Source organism: Thunnus thynnus, chromosome 21, assembly GCF_963924715.1.
Source record: "Thunnus thynnus chromosome 21, fThuThy2.1, whole genome shotgun sequence".
Classification (NCBI taxonomy): domain Eukaryota; kingdom Metazoa; phylum Chordata; class Actinopteri; order Scombriformes; family Scombridae; genus Thunnus; species Thunnus thynnus.
The window spans coordinates 5,052,154-5,070,617 of NC_089537.1; the positions used below are offsets into that span (position 1 = coordinate 5,052,154).

The 18,464-nt window shown below is 40.9% G+C and overlaps 1 protein-coding gene across 1 annotated transcript in view; it reads left to right on the forward strand.

Moving 5' to 3' along the window:
• Window positions 1-10,924: 10,924 nt before the first annotated feature.
• drosha (drosha ribonuclease III) overlaps window positions 10,925-18,464 on the forward strand; it is a 91,464-nt gene continuing 83,924 nt past the window's right edge. Inside the window, exons 1-7 of the mRNA XM_067578647.1 lie at window positions 10,925-11,114; window positions 12,169-13,024; window positions 13,110-13,178; window positions 13,697-13,997; window positions 15,701-15,842; window positions 16,823-16,983; window positions 17,526-17,606. Of these exons, the coding sequence (XP_067434748.1) occupies window positions 12,171-13,024; window positions 13,110-13,178; window positions 13,697-13,997; window positions 15,701-15,842; window positions 16,823-16,983; window positions 17,526-17,606 (1,608 nt within the window). The 5' untranslated portion in view covers window positions 10,925-11,114; window positions 12,169-12,170. The remainder of the gene's footprint in view (window positions 11,115-12,168; window positions 13,025-13,109; window positions 13,179-13,696; window positions 13,998-15,700; window positions 15,843-16,822; window positions 16,984-17,525; window positions 17,607-18,464) is intronic.

The following is an 18,464-nucleotide window of genomic DNA, read 5'->3' on the forward strand; positions in this document are numbered from 1 at the left end:
TAAGATCAAGTTCAGCTGAGGTGCTGCTGTCAAGTCTCCTACCGTTGCTCTAGTAAACATCAAAAGGGAAAACATCTTAGGTGTAGTCGATGTATCTCCAGTACACTATGTGCTATATATCATTAAGTGACAGGGACACCAGCAGGGACGCTGTAACCAAACCTCCAGAGCCAAATTGACCCACTCAAAATTTTAAATAACTCTACCTTTGCAGGATTGCAACTCTCCTGTAGTCCAATACTTACTGTATGATATTTACTGACAGTGAGCTGTCAAAATATAACACTGTGCAACAGTCTGCATACAGTGGAATTCACTATTTGATGCAAGACTCATATAAGAAATGTGCTGAAGGCCATCTTCTACAGTCTAAATGTAATTTTAATGGTAAAATTCTTAAAAGGAAAATTCTCTTAACATTAATCACTAACTATAACCTCTTCAATTCTACATCTATAGAATGATATAACAAACAAAACTTTTTTGAATTAAGTATACATACCAGCTAGAAAATAAGCAGCTGTAAAAGTGGAAATGGAAAACAAAGGTAATGAAAAGGCCTGATGGGAAACAGTCACCAAATCAATAGGTTTCTTCTTCTTGGGGTCTTGATTGTGCAAAACAAATTTTATGGCAATCCAGCCATTACTTTGAGATATGTCAGCCTGTGGACATCATATGTGTAGTGATCCAGTATCCATAGCCATACCAGTTAACAGTTATCACTGGCCCTTTGCTCTGCTCAGCCCTACTCACCAAGAGCCCAGCGCCGAGCCTTCTTGCTAGCAAAGTCACTGATCGAGTCTTTGAAGTCCAGCTCTCTAGCCAACAAGCCTGTCCTGGAACATCGTAGACCTCAAATAGTTTTTTTTTAAGAAGTCACAGGCAATATGCAAAATATATGTAAAGCAATGCACACTTCTCCAAAAATGCTTTGCAGCTGCATCTTACAATATGCATTCAGGAGACCAAGATGGGGAAAGTCAGGGGGGGAAAGTGGCAGCACATACTCAGGTGTAAGATCTCTGGAATATACACAGAAGAGACTTATCCTCACTAATCTGTGCAACTTTCAGAACAGCAGAAAATCCGTCTACAATTTTTGCAGCGGTGTGTCCAAGTCACTTATGGTGTTGTATTAAAAATACGCCATTGCTGCACTGTCCTACTCTGTCTCCTCTTGAGAAGTCTCATCACGCAGTCTCTTATTTTTCCCCTGGCAACTGTGTTCCTTCGCTAAATTGAGTTGCAACATCCATTTACGGGAGAGACTCCCGTCCGTCTCTAAGAACCTGTATCTCTTCCATTAAGACTCTAATATTGGACGCCACTGTGTCAAGTGATATTTTTCTCTGCATTGAAGTACTTTCAGCCAGACAGTGAGGAGGACAATAGCGTTGAAATTACCTAATGTAGTTCTTCAGACCACTAGCTTCTGATCTGGCCTCACTGGTGAGACTGTATGTTCTGCTATTAAGGGCCTTGATGACACAAGGTGCTACAGCCTCAATCTATGCACTTTCTTTGTAGATGGCCCATTGCTCTGGGGTGGCACTAATAAGTGTGTAAGGGCGATTGATGCAGCCAAAAAACGTTGATACTTCTGAGCTTGATTCTGCAGCCTGCACATCTACAAGATTTAAGGCGTGGGAGGCACGAGGTGAAAATGTAGCCGGATGATTTTTCTTTGATATCTGGGCTCCTTTGACTTTCCCTGCCATGTTTGCCCTGCTGTTATTACCCTGTCTATCCCTCGGTCATGAAGCACATTTTCAATCATCTCTGCTATCTCGTTTCCTTTCTTTTTGTGAAAGCAGTTGAATTCATGCAACCGTTCAGCGATCTCCCAGTCGTCTCTCAGTTCGGTATGGGGAAATGTCTGGCGTAGCATCACAGATGAATAATAAATAGCATCCTCTCTTTCCTTCAGAATCCTTTTCAAACTCTTCTGACACATAGTTCAATGAACTCATTTTGTATGTCAGAGCTCAGATAATGTGTCAGCCTGGTTCCTTTTTTTTTGTCCCTGATTTTTTTGTAAGTGCTCATTCATCTGTGGATTGTAATGAGACAAGGTGTGCCTTGGAAATTACCATTATGGATGTCATCTAGGGTCTTTCTTTGCAGGTGCAGTGTTACATCCAGGATGCTCTGCAAGAGAGTTTTTCTGCCCGTTTCTGCTTCTGTAACTGACAGTCAATGCCGATAACTGTCATTAAAGATAGTTGCAAATTATTCCACTTCAAGTAGCAGTGTCCATGTGACTTATTCCTCTCATGGCTTGGGGATTTATCATACACTTGTGCAGTGCAGTGTTCAAAATGTGCCTCTTCAGAACGGGCCATCTTTCTATTATACACAGATGATATAAATAACAAGCTAAGTACCCTAATAGTGAATACATGTTCTTTTGTCATTTCAAGTAACAAATAATGTGCATCTTAAAATAAAGTGGATAGATTGTTTTCCTATTTTTTATGTGCCTTCAGTTCAGATTTGAGTGAGTATGTTTGTTCCAAAGATTTGTGCTTTGTCTGTAGTGGAGCTTCACAATGGTCATGGTCTTGGAATATATGAGACAAACTGGTTTTGAACTGCCTGTGCAGACCGTTCTCACTCCGAACTCATCACATATCGAAGCTTGGACCCCGTGGCGTCACTTTTTAAGGCACAGGTTACCCCTTTAGCGTCATTTTTTAACGTGCTATGAGACTGATGACGTCTAAATAAGGTGACAGATTTCAGCCTGGTCGCCAGAATAAAACGTTGGCATTGTATGTTTCTGCAAACCACAGATATTTTGAATATGTACATTTCAACACCTGTAATACGGAGCACATTAAAGCATATATAAACATTTCTGAAGTGACGTACTTCACATGACATCTATATAAGCTGACTTACTTTCTTATCAGGAGGTGGAGGAGTTGGTGGATGGCTTGTAATGTTGTTGGCAGAAACTTGGAAATCAGCAGAGTCTGCACAGAGAGACCACCTTTCCGTTTTTATTTTATTTTTTATTTTGACCCAAACCATGATCTTTCCCTAACCCTAACCAAGTGGTTTTTATGCCTGAACCTAACCACCATGATACTGCGCCTTGAAAAATGACGCTAAAGGGGTACCCCGTGTGTTAAAAAGTGACGCCAGGGGGTCCTGACCAAGCTTCGATATGTGACGAGTTGGGAGTGAGAACATGTTGGCCTGTGGAAGTATTTGCTTTATTTTATGTGTGTAACTACAGTCAAAACGCAGGTGGAACAATGTACCTGAACGCCTCCTGTGTAGTCACTCGCTGCCGATCTGCTAAACATGCTGCTAACGCTACACTCTCTGTCTAGACATGGGGTCAGAGTGTCCATTCTTGATTAAAAGCTCTGTTTTCACTGTCTACTTTTCTCTTTTTAGGGCACTTTTCTCTGAGTCGTGTCTGTTCTCTCCCTGCTGGAGTCAGTCCTGCCCCTGCATGACTCATTGAGTGCTGGTTTATTCAGAGTTTATTAATATTAAACGTATTGTGTGTTCAAATCTCACCAAATTCGACACTGCACTCCCTTTGTTCCCCAGCAATGAACCCACCAAGTGTGGAGTCAATCCGATGAAAAGTTGAAGAGACACACAAAGGACATACAGACATCCAGACAGACACTACTTCCTTTAGTAGATAGATAGATATGATGCCACTTCACATCAGACATTTTATATCCATATTGACTGTTCAGTGCACTAAAGGTCTTTGATGTTCATGGGAGAAAAGCACACATGGAATTCAATATAGTACATTAGTATTATTACTATGAATTACCCCGTCTCTCTTCACTTTTTCTCTTCCATTGGCTGCTACTGCACTCTTCACAGCCCCCGTACTCATGGGACCGCATTTGTGCACGCTCCCTTGCAAGGATGATTTCCCACTCACGGATACTGCTCTGGATGCTCGTATCACACACAAATGCACGCGCCTGGTATTTACGTGCGTGGGTTTTGAGACTAATTAAACTCCATCCACCTTTCTTTGTGACAAATTGGGTGACATACAGTTGCCCTTTCTTTTCTCTCCGCTGTCTTTCTTTTCTTTCTTTTTGTTTACGGAAGCCGGATTTTTCTTTAGGGAACTGAGACGTGATGCTCCACAGACATTCCTCACTCGCATTTCACCGCTAGCAAGCACAGTTCACGCCTGGTTTGGGGGCTGGACTGAACCATTTCATGTAAACGGGGTTTTGAGGGGAAGCAATACAGAGGCTCTCTGATTACTTTTTGCCAAAAACACGAAAAGAAAAGAAACTGTTTTATTAGTACATTGTAAATAAAATATTCTAATAATTTTTTGGCGCCACTGTCAGTTACAGGCCTTTAGCATCGTGCTAACTTTTACCCCCCATACACGTCCCTAATTAGTGTCTCTGGTGTCTCATTTGCTCAGCATTTACTCTGACCTTTTGACACGTCTACTACCAGCAGAGTCAACGGTGAGCTTTTGATAAGCTGATATACTTCTTGTATATGTATTTTGCATTTGAATTATGCTTTATGGAGAACATATGTGCTTCCGCCTGCTGCTGCAAACAGAAAACTCAGAACAATTCCAGCAATTATGAGTTCAATTTCATGCATCTCTTACACTGCAGTAAAATCAGAAACATATATATATATAAAGTGACCTGTAAGGTTATTTTGCTCTGTATATTACAGCAACAGGTGAGTGAAGATGATTTACGTTTTATCAGATTAGTTTTCACCTTTAAATCTATCATGATTTCACTAAAAAAAAATGTCACTGACAAAGCTCCTCCATCTCATTTGAGCGAGCCTGTTGCACATAAATATCCACCGGCTCAGCCTTCTCCTTGGCGTTCATTACTCTCCACTTCCCCGCTGTTTCACTCAAATAACAAATAACACCATTTTCTCTTTGGCCTTTTCAGGTGGAAATGAATCATTATCAGGAGAAAGTATGCTCGATAGGTGAAACTAGTCGGCTTTTTGTTCTGGTGTTGTTTCAGTGACACACCTTAATGCAAGGTCAACACTCTCTGGTTATTATGTGTGGGTTTTTTTTTATTTATTTGGTACTTCTTGCATGAATCTTAATGTGACGCTTTGTCCTTGTATGAATGTAACTTTCCCTCCATCAATATAGCTTAATAATCAGTCCTATATTGTGTGAATTATTGAAAGCAGAAAATAGTTTGTGTCTGCAACAATGTATGTTTATCATCATAACAGGCTTTACAAATATCATCCAGTTTTTTACTTAAAATCGCTTCTTAGAAGTTCAGTGTTTTTTTTCCTTCAAATGAATTTCTGAGAGCACCTTTTAGGTGAAAGGGATGTCTGGTGTTGCAGGTCTCTTGCGAAATAGAATTTTTTTTTTTTTTTTCTTGAGGTAGAGCTATTGTGATCAGCATGAGGGCAGAGAATATTAATGCATCTCAAGGCGACTGGAGGTGAATCATAATGGAGTTCTGCTGCTGACCATGACACATGTCAGAGGAAAAAACCATGAAGCCTGATGAAAACGTGTTCCTCTTTTTCATAACGTCGGTCTCTTTTTTTTTTTTTTTTTTATCTCTGACATGTATGTGAGTGGCAGGTATGACATTTATATGTGTCAGTTTTTCTGTTTTGTATTTAGCGACGACTGAAAAACATCAAGGTGGAATTCGAAGCACCCTGTTGTGAGTAATGTGAGGTGCACCGGCGAGTAAAAGACAAATGGCATGTGTTAATTACCCCAAGAGACTGCTCATCAGAAGACAGATTGGTTAGCTCAATTCACATGGAGTGGCTGACTGCTTAAAGGGCGAATCCAACCTAAAATATGGTTTTCATGGCAGTTTTTACTCATTTCTTCTTAACGTACAGTCGTTTGCTGTAAGAGTAATGATAAAATCAAGATATTTTATTTACACAATGACATTTTTTACAATGCCTTCACTCTAACTACACAATATGGCCAGAAAATAAAACCTCCTGGGTAAAAGTTCATGCTGACTACTAGAGAGGAGAGCTACAGCGCTGTGCCTCTGCACTCTGTGGTAACTCAATTTGTTAGCAATCTTTTTTAAGGCATTTATCTTGCTCTTTTACTGCACTTTTCTCTGTTTCTTCAGGATGGGCAGGTTCACGATTTTTCATGTCTCTCTTAAAACAACAGTCAAGTGTCCATATGAGCAGTGAAAGAGGTTTTCCTCGCTGCAATCATTCCTCCTGTTCATACTCGATATTAAAAGATCCCCTTCAAATGTGCTTTCATTGTAAGTGATGGAGGCCAAAATCCACAGTTTGTCCACACAGTCATTTGGTGCGAAGATGCATTTAAGGGTTTATCTGAGGCTTATATGAGGCTTCAGCAGTCAAAATTCTTTGTGTTTCCTCGGACAGTGTTTCCCTGTTGAGCTGCGGTGGAAGTATAGTAACAAAAAGAGGGACTTTAGCACTGAAAAAGACTGTAATGTTGAAAGATATCTACTTGATTTCACTCTTTTGGACGACTAAAGCTTCATATTAGCTTCAGGACTGTGGATTTTGTTCCCCATCACTTACATTGTAAGTGTATTATGAAGGGATCTTCTAATGGTCAGTATGAACAGCAGCAATGATTATGGCAAGAAAAACCTATTTCAATGTTCATTTGGGCTCCTGACTGTTTTAAGACAGACTTGAAAAGTTGTGAACTCGTGCTTTAAGGTCAACTGTTCGCTCGCTAATTAAACTTCTAACTTTTGCCATCACCTGAAAATTTCAAGCTCAGTGTAATGTTAATGTAATTTAATTAAATTTACTTCAGTGGGTCACCAAGCAGATTATAAGTAAAGTATAAGTATAGTAATGTAGAAAAAAAGCTGTTTTATTTAAGTTATTAATCAGAGATTGACAAAGCTGTAACTTTCAGTTAACAAATGTGACTCCTATGTCTTTTGTATGTATCAGTTGTCAGGAATGTCGGCTAATTCCAAAATTATGGAACCATATGTTGCTGCAACAGCCTCCAGTCTTCTGGTTTCAGGCTTTCTACCAGTTTTTGGAACCTGGCTGCAGGGATTTACTCCCCATTCAACCACAGGAGCATCAGGGAGGTTTGGTGATTGATGAAATTGGTTAGTTGTTCATTTATTTCATTTTTCACAGTCATTTTTTAAGCACAAACACAAAAACGTACCTGGTTCCAGATTCTCAATTGTGAGGATTTTCTGCTTTTCTTTGTCTTATTTGATAATAAACTAAACAGGCTGAACAAGCAGTTAAAGACGTCAACTTAGGCTTTAGGAAATTGAAATGGGCATTTTCACCATTTTCTGACATTTTATGGACAAAACAATTGATTCATTAATTGATAAAATAATCATCATATCAATTGATACTTAAAATAATTGTTAGTTACAACTATGTAGGTGTTCCAGTTCATCACAAAGGTGTTTGATGGGGTTGAGGTGCACATCAGTCAAACTCTTCCACACCAAACTGGGAAATGTTTATCTTTATGGCTTTTTGCACGGGGTTATTGTCATATTTTATCTCCAGGTCTCAGGAGTGGGTATTGGATCCAAAATGTTACCAAGCTTTGCCTCGCTCTATGTTGGACTGTTAGACCCATACATGCAGCACATATCCAACTGGAAACAGTATTTGGATGATATATTTTTTTAGATGGACTGGCACAGAGACACAACTGATGGAATTCATGAATCTGAAGAACCAACATCTTAAGTTTTCTCTATCTATAGTTGCTTTTTGGTCATTCTGGTGATCAGGGAGAGGAATGCCTTAAAAACTAATTTGTACTGGAAAACCACAGATACATTTTTTTTTATTACATAGGGACTCTCACCATCCTACATCTCCCTATTTCATTACTCAAGATGTATATGTAGCTCGGAGGAGGATTTTCAGGATCAATCAGCTGTTCTCAAAGATCGCCTCAGAAAAAGAGGTTTCAGGGAAGAGTGGATCACGGAGGCAACCAGGCGGTTTTGATAAAATCTCTCAAACTGGATTCAGTACTCACCTGTTGGAAGAGACATTGAGGAGGTTATGAAGAAACATTGATGCATCATAGATACAGACCCTTCACTGAGATTATGTTTTAATAACCCTCCTCCAGTTTATAAAAGACCATCTAATCTTTGCAATATGCTGGTGAGAGCAGACCTGCCCCCACACCCCCTTCACACTTCTTGAGTCGGGTCCCTCCTGGCGATTACAAATGTGGGAATTGTCAACAATGCCATCTCACGTATATAAAACTCGTACCTTCAATCATCTTCACTCAGGAATAAGCTTCAGTGTCAAGGGCCTGATATCTTGCAACATGAAGAATGTAATATATATGCTTAAATGTCCTTGTAGTCTTGATTATATTGGAAAAAAAAAACAACCAGAGCTCCCAAACCTAGAATCACTGAGCACAGACATGCCATTTGTTACCAGGATGTAACAAGCCTAGTTGCTGCCCATTTAAAAAAAAAAAAAAAAAAGCCCAGCACAGCATATATCCACTCTCAGATACATCGACAGCCAAGCTATTAAATGCCCCCGTAGAGGAGGTGACATTGACTCTGTACTCCTGAGGAGAGAACTGTTTCGGATTTTATACACTGAATACTCTCACACCAAGGGGTCTGAATGAGGACTTTAATATCACACCTTTCCTGTGATTGTTTATGTATTGTTGCCATATTCTCCTCAGGTATTAATTAATGTTCCCTGTGCTTTTTAAATATGAGGCACCTCTATTTAAATCACATTAAAGGTATGACGGTTACTAGCCTGATGTATTTCTATTGTGCTCTGATAGTCCTTTCTATATTTCTATGTATTATATGTATGAATTATCATTATTGTTTTCTTTACACATGTGTGTTTGGCACTTGTGTCTGTATATATATATATATATATGCAAGAATGGGTTTTGCACATAAATCATGTGACTGTCATGTGACTGGAGCCTATTTAATCTATTTAAGATGGCAACTGTTTATGTTTTGTTTAGTCTGAAGAAGAGCTTGAAACGTCACTGGTTGATGTCTCAATAAACTGCAGCTAAGTGAGCAACAGTGTATCTTTCTTTGCAGCCTTGTCATGTTGACTTGTAAGACTCTAACTAGCAGTTCAATTGTTTTTACACACAATATTCCAAGCTGGATGATTAGTGGTCAGAAGAGAATGTAGGCGTCTCCTCCGAGCAAACTGTGTGGGCTTGTGCACTTTAACCTTGGTCTTTCACACTGATTTATCCGGCCAGAATGTGTGGTACATAACATCACAGCAGGGGGGGGGGCACAGCAACGCCACTGCACAGCGAGGTTAACAACCGGGCTGTGAGTCATGTATTCAGACCAACATCTCCTGAGATAAGGTCAGATCAATACGGAGCAGAAGCGTAATAGGTTCCCCCACTCAGAATGATACGGGAGAAGCTGAATGGATTGAGGCCAGAATGTTCCCCAGGTTCTTTAAGAATGCAGTAACAGAGTTTAGCCTTAAGAAACACATGTACTATGTTAGATGTGTGGTGGTGTAGTCTCTGCCTCATCCGTTCTGGAGATGATGTGTGATGTTTCCATGGTAATGCTGCATCAGTTCATTGTCAGGCAGTTTCAAAATATTCCTCTGCCGCCCTCTAGTGGCTGCAGTGCACAAGTACAGTAAATATAGTTAAAAAGGAAATATAGTTGGTAAATGTGTATAATTTTTATGAAACAACAGACACACACACACACACAAACAGAGCTGCCAAACTAAAAGTATAAATGGAGCCTGTGAGATGAAGCCTTAACCTGTATTAGTTGATTTCCTTCCATGGATCTTCTGAAATGCCAAACAAGTTCTTCACTCCTCAGTTAACAGTAATTATCTTGTAATAAAACTTTTTTTTTTTTCTGTTATTAAATACAGTGATGCTGTATTTAATTGTGGCTACATATTAGGTAGAAAATGCTTTATCTTTATTTTCAGTCTGCTCCAAAGAAATGTTAAACATGTAAAATTAATAAATGTGATACAGCATGTATTTAAAAAATCAGAAAATAATCAGACCTGCCAGAGTGAATAAAAATTGAAAATTAAAGGCAATAAATTTTAATTCAATTAAGCAGATTTTCCCTGGACGACAGGGTTGACACATTACAGGCTTTACAATTACAAACTTAGTAAATGCAGGTTTGTGATGAAATGTTAATTTCATATTTCATGAGCATTGATGCAAAAGTGTCAAATAAAACAGCAATAATCAGGAGAATTTATGTACATTGATTTCTAATTGGCCACATTGTAAAGGAAATAGTTTAAATTTAACTTTTTTTCTTTACCTGATAACACGGTCCTCTACTTTACTACATGAGAAAGTGTGTGTTTATGCGCTAAAGTGATCTTGTTTTCTCTTCCATCACTTTAATTATAGAAAGCATCACTTACAACATGTGTGACATTAAGACAATAACAGAATACAATTAGGCATCATAATGACATAAAGATCACATAAAAGACATGACCTCACTTCCAATTTGTTGATACAGTCAACGTAGTAACAGGACAAAAGGCACAAGCAATAATAAATAAATAAATAAATAGAAACAATTTGTTGGTGGGATATATATTACATTATGTTATTATGCACTTATTTCAACACATTTATATGGGAGAAACCGTGTTGTTTCCCACTGAATGTGGGCAGTTCCACGCAAATTTCCCACGTTGAGTAATTTTTCTTTTCTTGTAAATATATATATATATATATATTTTTTGCAAGTTTACAAAGATGCTCTACAACATTTCTAAACCGTCTCTGATGTTTACTAGTTGCGCTACAGATATCAAAGCCGGCGAGAAACTCTTTAAAACCATAACGCTCTGTCATTGGCCAATGACCAAATCGCTGAATCTGATTGGTCCATCCGTGCGCATCTCCGTAACAATTCCGACTAGAAACACAGGCAGGCGGACAGCGTGGTACCCAACTGGCAGCGTTAACCCGTTATACTGCATAGTATACTTCATTTCAATCTTGTTTAATTTAACCCCGGTTAAGACAGTTTAGACTGGAAGGTTTTTGAACCAGCAGTAAAGACGGAATGATACGCGTTTGTTGCTAGTGCTCCTTATTTTCAAAGGTAATTTCTTACGTTCATCCTGTCATGATGTGCTAGCTAGCTTGCTAATCGAACATGTCACCCGGAAAGCTAGTAGGATGTTTATTATAGCTGATAGCTCGAAAAATAATAATACTCACCCAGAGTGACCACTTTCTTTTCTAAACGGCAACATTAACTCAGTTAGCTTCAGTAGCTTTGTGCGTGTTTTGGTTAAACATTTGTTTTATTGGCATCTGTTGCAGCTTTAGCTACTGAAGCTCACATCTGTGCAAAGTAATTCAGTTAACGGTGTTCATACTGCTACACACGTAAATAATAAACCAACGTTTTTATCACTGCTTTTAGCTTTAATTACATGACATTGTGATATGACATAACTCGGTGCTTCTGTTTTAAACTTTTTACATCAACCTGCTCAGAGAATGCAGATGAAAACTCGCTGTTTGCTTGCCACATTAACATCATAATAATGTCATTTTGCTAAGCTTAGGCTAATTTTTTTTTCAAGGATGCCTCATTTAGATCAAGATCACATTTGAGAGACCTGGGAACTGAGTCAGTCGCTCAAAATAATCAATACTCACACAATACAGCCAGTTATTAAATCAATAAAACTATTATTGAGACCTCATCTAATGCATTCTTTAAGTTCCTCGTAAGAATGAGAGTCTCTTAGTTCAGTTTTTCTGCAGTTCATTCTAATAGTAAGGTGAATAGTACCGGTGTTGTGTCTCTTTCCTCTCACCTTAATCTGAAAGTAACCATAACTGCAAACCTACTCCTAACCTAATGATAACCTAAATAAAGCCCTAATCTCAACCATAAGAGACAGCGCTGTAGGAAACTGTACGTGAAAGGGAAACAGACTTTGATACAGGACTGAAAACAAGTTTTCCACTGTTGAGAGTAAGAGTCAGGGACTTTTAAACCTTTATGTTGTTAATAAATGTGCATTGCAAGTAATTTAAGTAAGATGAGTAAAATAACACTTTGATGTAGGTGTATTTACTTGTGTGTCATTGATGTGGTATAAGAGTAGATGTCAGTTCTAATGTGATTGTTCTGTCTGCAGTCATGTCTTTCCATCAGGATCGTGGGGGTCCCAGAGGAGGGATGCCCCCCGGCCAGCACAGCTCCCCGCAGAACTACCGACCCGCCAACCTGAGACCGCCCCCTCCCCAGCCTCCGGTGCCCCCGTACCACTACGATCCTCAGGCTCCTCCCAGTTCAGGCTACCACGGAAACAGTGGCTACATGCCTCCTCACTCTGACTTCATGCAGTACCCTCCTCCAGCGCCTTCCCAGACTCCCAGTTCTCTTAACGCGTGCCCGGTGCGCCCGCCTTTCCCCAAGCCCCCCGTCCGACAGGGCTTTCCCGAACCTCCACCTAACTTCCCACCTCCTCCCTTGCCCAGCTCCGCGGGTGGCCCCACCGCAGGCTCCCAGGTGTCCGCTCAGAACGCCTACCACCCTTACATGATGCCGCCTGTGCCCCCGCCGCCGTTACCGCACCCGCCCATGCCTCCTCCCATGGCTTCTCAATCTATGAACTACCACCCTCCGTACTCGATGAACTACCCCCATCCTCCCCACCCTCCCTTCCCTCCTCCCACCTTCAACCCCGGGTACACCCAAAGCCCCAACTCGTTCAAACCAGACCACAGCTTCAGGCACGGCGGGCAGTACAAGTATGAGAAACCCATGGACAACCGGAGGTCTCCAGAAAGGGGGTATCGCCACGACGACCACAGGCAGAAGAGCTATGCCTACGGTAGCCATGGCGATAGGCATAAAATGGAGTTTTCCGGAGAGAGGAAGGACCGCGGGAGGAGTCCAGACAGGCGTAGCAGGCCAGACGGCGGGCGGTACAGGTCTGAATATGATAGAGGACGGACTTCCCCCAGACACAGGAGCAGGGATCGCAGCAGGTACGCAGACGGCAGAAGCTTTCCTGATTGAGATTAATCTGTGAAATAATCCTCTTCTGACTGCCGTGTGTTTGTGTGCTTGCAGAGAGAGGTATCGTCACAGAGAAAGTCGGAGATCCCAGTCGCCCGACAGGCACAGAAAGAGGCCTCGCAGGTACACATGAAGTCACTTATTTGTCTTTGTCTCACCTTTTCATCCATCCTTTCTTACAATTCTTGTATTTTTTTGTGTCTTTTTTTCAGTAAGTTTAAGATGAATAAGGTGTCTTTGCCTTTTACAGCAGTTGAAATGTTCTACAGAGATTGCTTTTTTTAATTATATTTTCCTTTTTGTAATCCGAGTCCTTTTGAAGTGCTTGCGTGTTCTTTGGTTATGAAATGGCTTCATGATCATGTCCTTCAGGGATCAGTGACAGTATGTCTATTTAACTGGAAATACTTTAGAAGCTGAAAAGTCCTGAATGATCCTAGAAGCAAACATCAGAGATACTCAGGCGATGTCTCTTGAGTGAGAATGACTTTCAGTCATATCTCACGGTCTTCATTTAGCAAACGGAACTGGCTAAGTTGATGTCACATGACCTGAACTCGGTTCTTTAGCCATATTATAAAAATCGGTCATGATTGTGTTTCTGCTCGTCGCGATCCTTTTTTCTTATTTGTGCTTCGCAGCCGGTCAACGAGCAGAGACAGGAAGCGCAGCCGCTGGGAGGAGGAGAGGGAACGGAGGTCGGAGGGCTCCTCGAGCGCCAGCAGAGAGCGCAGCTACTCGTCTGTCAGGAGCAGAGACCCCGAAGAGGCCTTCGCTGAGAGAGACCGAGACAGAGAGAGGGAACGGGAGAGAGAGAGAGAGCTGGAGAGGGAGAAGGAGAAGGGGGATGATGAGAAAGAAGAAGAGGAGCTACTGAAACCCGCCTGGATCCGCTGCACCCACGCCGAGAACTACTACTCCAACGACCCCATGGACCAAGTGGTACTGTTACCTTTGAGTTTATCTTTCCTGTCTTCAGTTGCTGGTTGTTATACTTGTTATTATACACTTGGTAACCATTCACAAGAGCTTCAGAGTCCATAACCGTATAAATGTCTTTGACTCTATTGTTATAGATGTGTTAAACAGAAGAATAACTTGGCATTTAAAGGGAAACTTTGGTATTTTTCAACCATATTTTCCATCTATTTTGCAGCTCTATTGGCCCTGAAGGGTTACATTACAACATGTTTTGTGGCTCCCGGCTGAGGCACTCTCGCTCAATACTGGACCAGTTTCAAAAGTTGTCGTCCACATTAGAAACAAAAGGATGGGAAAATGAAAAACAACAGTTTCCCTTCAGCATCGCTCATTAACGCTGAGCAGAGACTTGTTTTATCCAACCGACTAGCAAAGGAAACTTTTTCCTTTTTTTTCTCCCGTCTGCTATTTTTTTATCAATTCCGTCTTTCAGGGTGTTTAAGAGTTCGCTCTCGACTACAGTTTTTCAGCCTTTCGGTTAGTATCGAGCACTCAAACGACACCTCAATAGCACTTTGCAAATCACTACCTGCCCTCTCAAACATTTCTGATGTCTGTGGATATTTTTGGATATTTCCAGCTGCTTTTTTTTTTTCTTCTTCTCTAAAAAGCTGACCTTTTAACATTTCTGAATGCTTGCTTCGTACTTTCTTACCACAAATTACACATTCTGGCCAAGACCTGACCAATCCCTCAATAAAACCAAAGTAAAGGTAAATGTCAAGAACTTTTTTCTTTTTTTTTTTCCACCTCTCCATTAAGAGATTCAGTACTGCTGTGTCTCTTTCTTCTCTGCGGTAACAGTGAAGATACAAGCTTGGTGAATAAGTGTAGGTGTCCCAAAAGTGTTGAATCACAATGATGACGTTGAGAGTGCAGGTGGCTACGGACTGTTTGTGAGGACTGAAAGCCTAAATACCCTTTTTAACTATATTCATATGTAGCTTGTTTCCTCTCATAGTGAAATAATTACATTTTGTTTTTCATATGTTGTGCTTTTATTTTGGAGAACTTCACATCTGGATGTGTCTGCTGCTTTAAAAGAAACATCATAGAGTCTCCAAAATGAACATAAATGTTGAGCTGTAGTATGTGGGTCACTTACAAACAGATGTATGGATGGTAAATGTTAATGTCAGACAGTATTTTCACAGACCGGCCTTTGAGGTGCGGCGAATAAATACGACCGGCATAAAAACTGCAGGAATTTTCAAAATAAAATAATAAACCTGAGTCCGCTGTGTACTCGTATGCGACTTTATCAGCAGCGTCCTCGTAACATCGCGCCAACAACATAACATGAGTAACATCCTCTCTGCATCCCTAACGCTCTCCGGTTGCTATGGTAACGTGACCGAGACAAGCGTCAAGAGTAAATCATAGACGGATGTAATGGAGAGAATCCGGTCGTTTTTCAAAATAAAACATCGTTCGGACTTAGATAATAAATAAAAGGGAAATAATGTAAGTTATTTATTCTTTCTGTACGGTCCGGTACCGGTCCACGGCCCAGGGGTTGGGCACCACTGCTTTAAACCATTCGGTGACGCACTTATCCAGTAGATCGTAGCGGCGTCACAGCTGTTGGTTTGCACGTATTAAACAAACTCAATGAATGTAACATTTATACGTCAACATATTTTCTTTGTATTGGTTTACTCCAGGGAGACTCCACAGTAGTGGGGACCAGTAAACTTCGGGACCTGTACGAGCGTTTCGAGGAGGAACTGGGGAGGAGACAGGAGCGAGCTAAAGAGGCTCGACCTAAATGGGACCCACCCAAGACCAAGCTGGACGAGGATCCAGGTGAGCAGTGATCCTGCGGGTATAATCGCGCGTCATCATCGTCCTCGTTTACTGTTGCAGCCATTGATTGATTGATTAGTCAATCAGATTTTCACCTTCTGAGATTTGCAGGCGTATTAGTTGTTTCTATAAACGCAACAACTAAATAGCAAACAGCTCATACATCTGCTGACAATCTGTTGTTATTGACATCCATAAAAACCTGCAGAGCGTTCGACTGAAATAGAGATTAAGTTCAACGTTCATGATCGTTATCTGCAGGGCTGTCAGCTCCATCGTCTTCCTCCAGCGTCTCCATAGTATAAATCTCACTCAGGGAGATCTAATTTGCTAAATATGTCGCTCTGGGGGCCACTGGCTTCACTTGAGTCGAAAAGCTGATAAGAAGTGAAGACTTTGTTTAGCTGAGAGCCAGAAACAATCCAACTGACTGGTAATTATATAATCCTCATTTCGGTGGGAGGGTTTTCTTTTCAGAAAAGGCAGAGCGACAAGTGTGAGAGAAATAAAAGAAAACTTGAGTGCCAGATGTCAACATCATCAACCGTACGGCTCCTTTTAACCACGTTGATGCATTTAAGTCTGTAGTCGGCTGTAACAGTAATGAAAAAGAAGGTTTAATGAATCTAATGTAGCGTTTGGTAAGCTGAAGCCTAAAGAAACATACTGTTAATATAAATGAAGAGAGCTGCGCTGTATCACCGGCATTGTGTGGATAATTACTCCTCCGCCGGAGCCGTCAGGGGCCGACAGTAAAGTACACACAGTTTGAAAGTATTTTGACAGATCGCTTTACCGACACTTTCTGTTGTATAATACTCAACGAGGGCGCAGCTGAGCAAGGGAGGAGGGGGGGGGGAGCTTAACCACTCATCCAGCTCCGGCTCACTCACTGAATTATGTTTCAGTTGTCAACCCCCCCCCTCCTCCCCCCCAGGCTGATTAAAGAGCCTTTTGCACTTTGGTTTTTTTTTTTCCAGATGACAGCAGTAGTGACTCAGACTGTGAGTCAGACGGCGAAGGAAGCACCTGCTCCAGCAGCTCTGACTCCGAGGTTTTTGATGTCATCGCCGAGATCAAGAGAAAAAAGGCTCACCCTGACCGCCTGCATGAGGAGCTGTGGTATAATGACCCAGGCCAGGTTGGTCTACTACTACTAATAATAATAATCTTTATTTATGTAACACAGTCAGAAAGCGCTTGTACGATAAATCAGAACATTCCTCACGTTCACAAAGAGATTCTCCTGCAGTGGAAGTGAAGGAGAACTACTTCATACTACTCTCTAGAAGTTATGAAAATCACTCTAGGAGATATTGGAAATCAATCGGTCCAGTAGAAGAGGCAGGTTGAGGCTGAAGTGGATCCACCAAAAAAAAAAGTAAATTGCAGCCCATCAGCGCTGATGTCTATCTAATGTTTTTCCTCTACAAGACTGTAGTTTCCTACTGTTGAAGTGCATGACTGGCAATGAATTCTCAAGTGTAGTTGAAGGCCAGGATTTTTTTTTTTTTTTTAATGTGCTAGCTAGGAACATATCTTATTCAGAGAAGTTTTTTTTTTCATGATATAACAAAACTCCAGTGAGGGAAAATAAAGGTAGTAGCAGGTTTATAGATGTTAACACACACACGGCGAGCGAAGCACTACTGTCTGATTTACGTAAAAATTCTCTCTGTCCAGATGAATGATGGTCCCTTGTGTAAGTGCAGCGCCAAGGCCAGACGTACAGGGATCCGCCACAGCATCTACCCGGGGGAGGAGGTATGACACGTCGTGAATAAATCAGCCTTTCATAACCTTGAAGTTCCACCACAGACGTTATTCTAGTCACCCTAAACGTACCCTCGATACAGAGGCTGTTTTCTGTTGTATTTAAGAGACAATAAGTACGATTCGAACGTCCTAAAGCGCCGGATGATGAGGGTGAGTCGATCTGTGCCGGTGACTCATTGATTATTTCGCCAGGAGCTGAGATTTCTGGGTTTTTTATGACTCATTTTCTGGCTCTCCTGTGGTTTGGAGTAAAAAAACTGACAACAAAGTCAACAAACAACAAATCACAAAGCGGTTTTAATATCGTAGTATTAAGCATCTTCCTTTCGGTTGCCGGTAGAGACCGATGAAGGTCACAGACTACTTCAAGCCTACTTAATGAGTGTGTTGATCTATGGAGATGTGTTTTGCAGGGTGTTAAATTAACATCAACGCCCCCCCAGACAACAATAAGTAAGTTTTAGTTGTAGAAGATTTCTACTCACCAGCTAATTCTACAGACACGTTAGCATTATTTAAAGGTGATTCTGTATCTTTAAAACGGGTCTTTAAGTGTTAAATCAGATAAGTTTGTTGCACCACCGTCTCTGATTTTGTTCAAACCTCGTCTACATCATGAATGTCTATATTATGAATAAAACAAGGCATGGTAGCATGTTTTGGTCATTCTCATAGGGCTAAAATGGTTTAGTTATTAAGAGTACAAAGTGCTAATGTCCTTCTGTTTCTCCTTCATACAAAAATAGACACAGATGTGAGATTTATATTTTATCTGTGGCGGAAAAACGTCCGTTTCTGGATGACTTTTTTGTGTCTCATGATTATTGCAGCGTGTCATAGGAATGT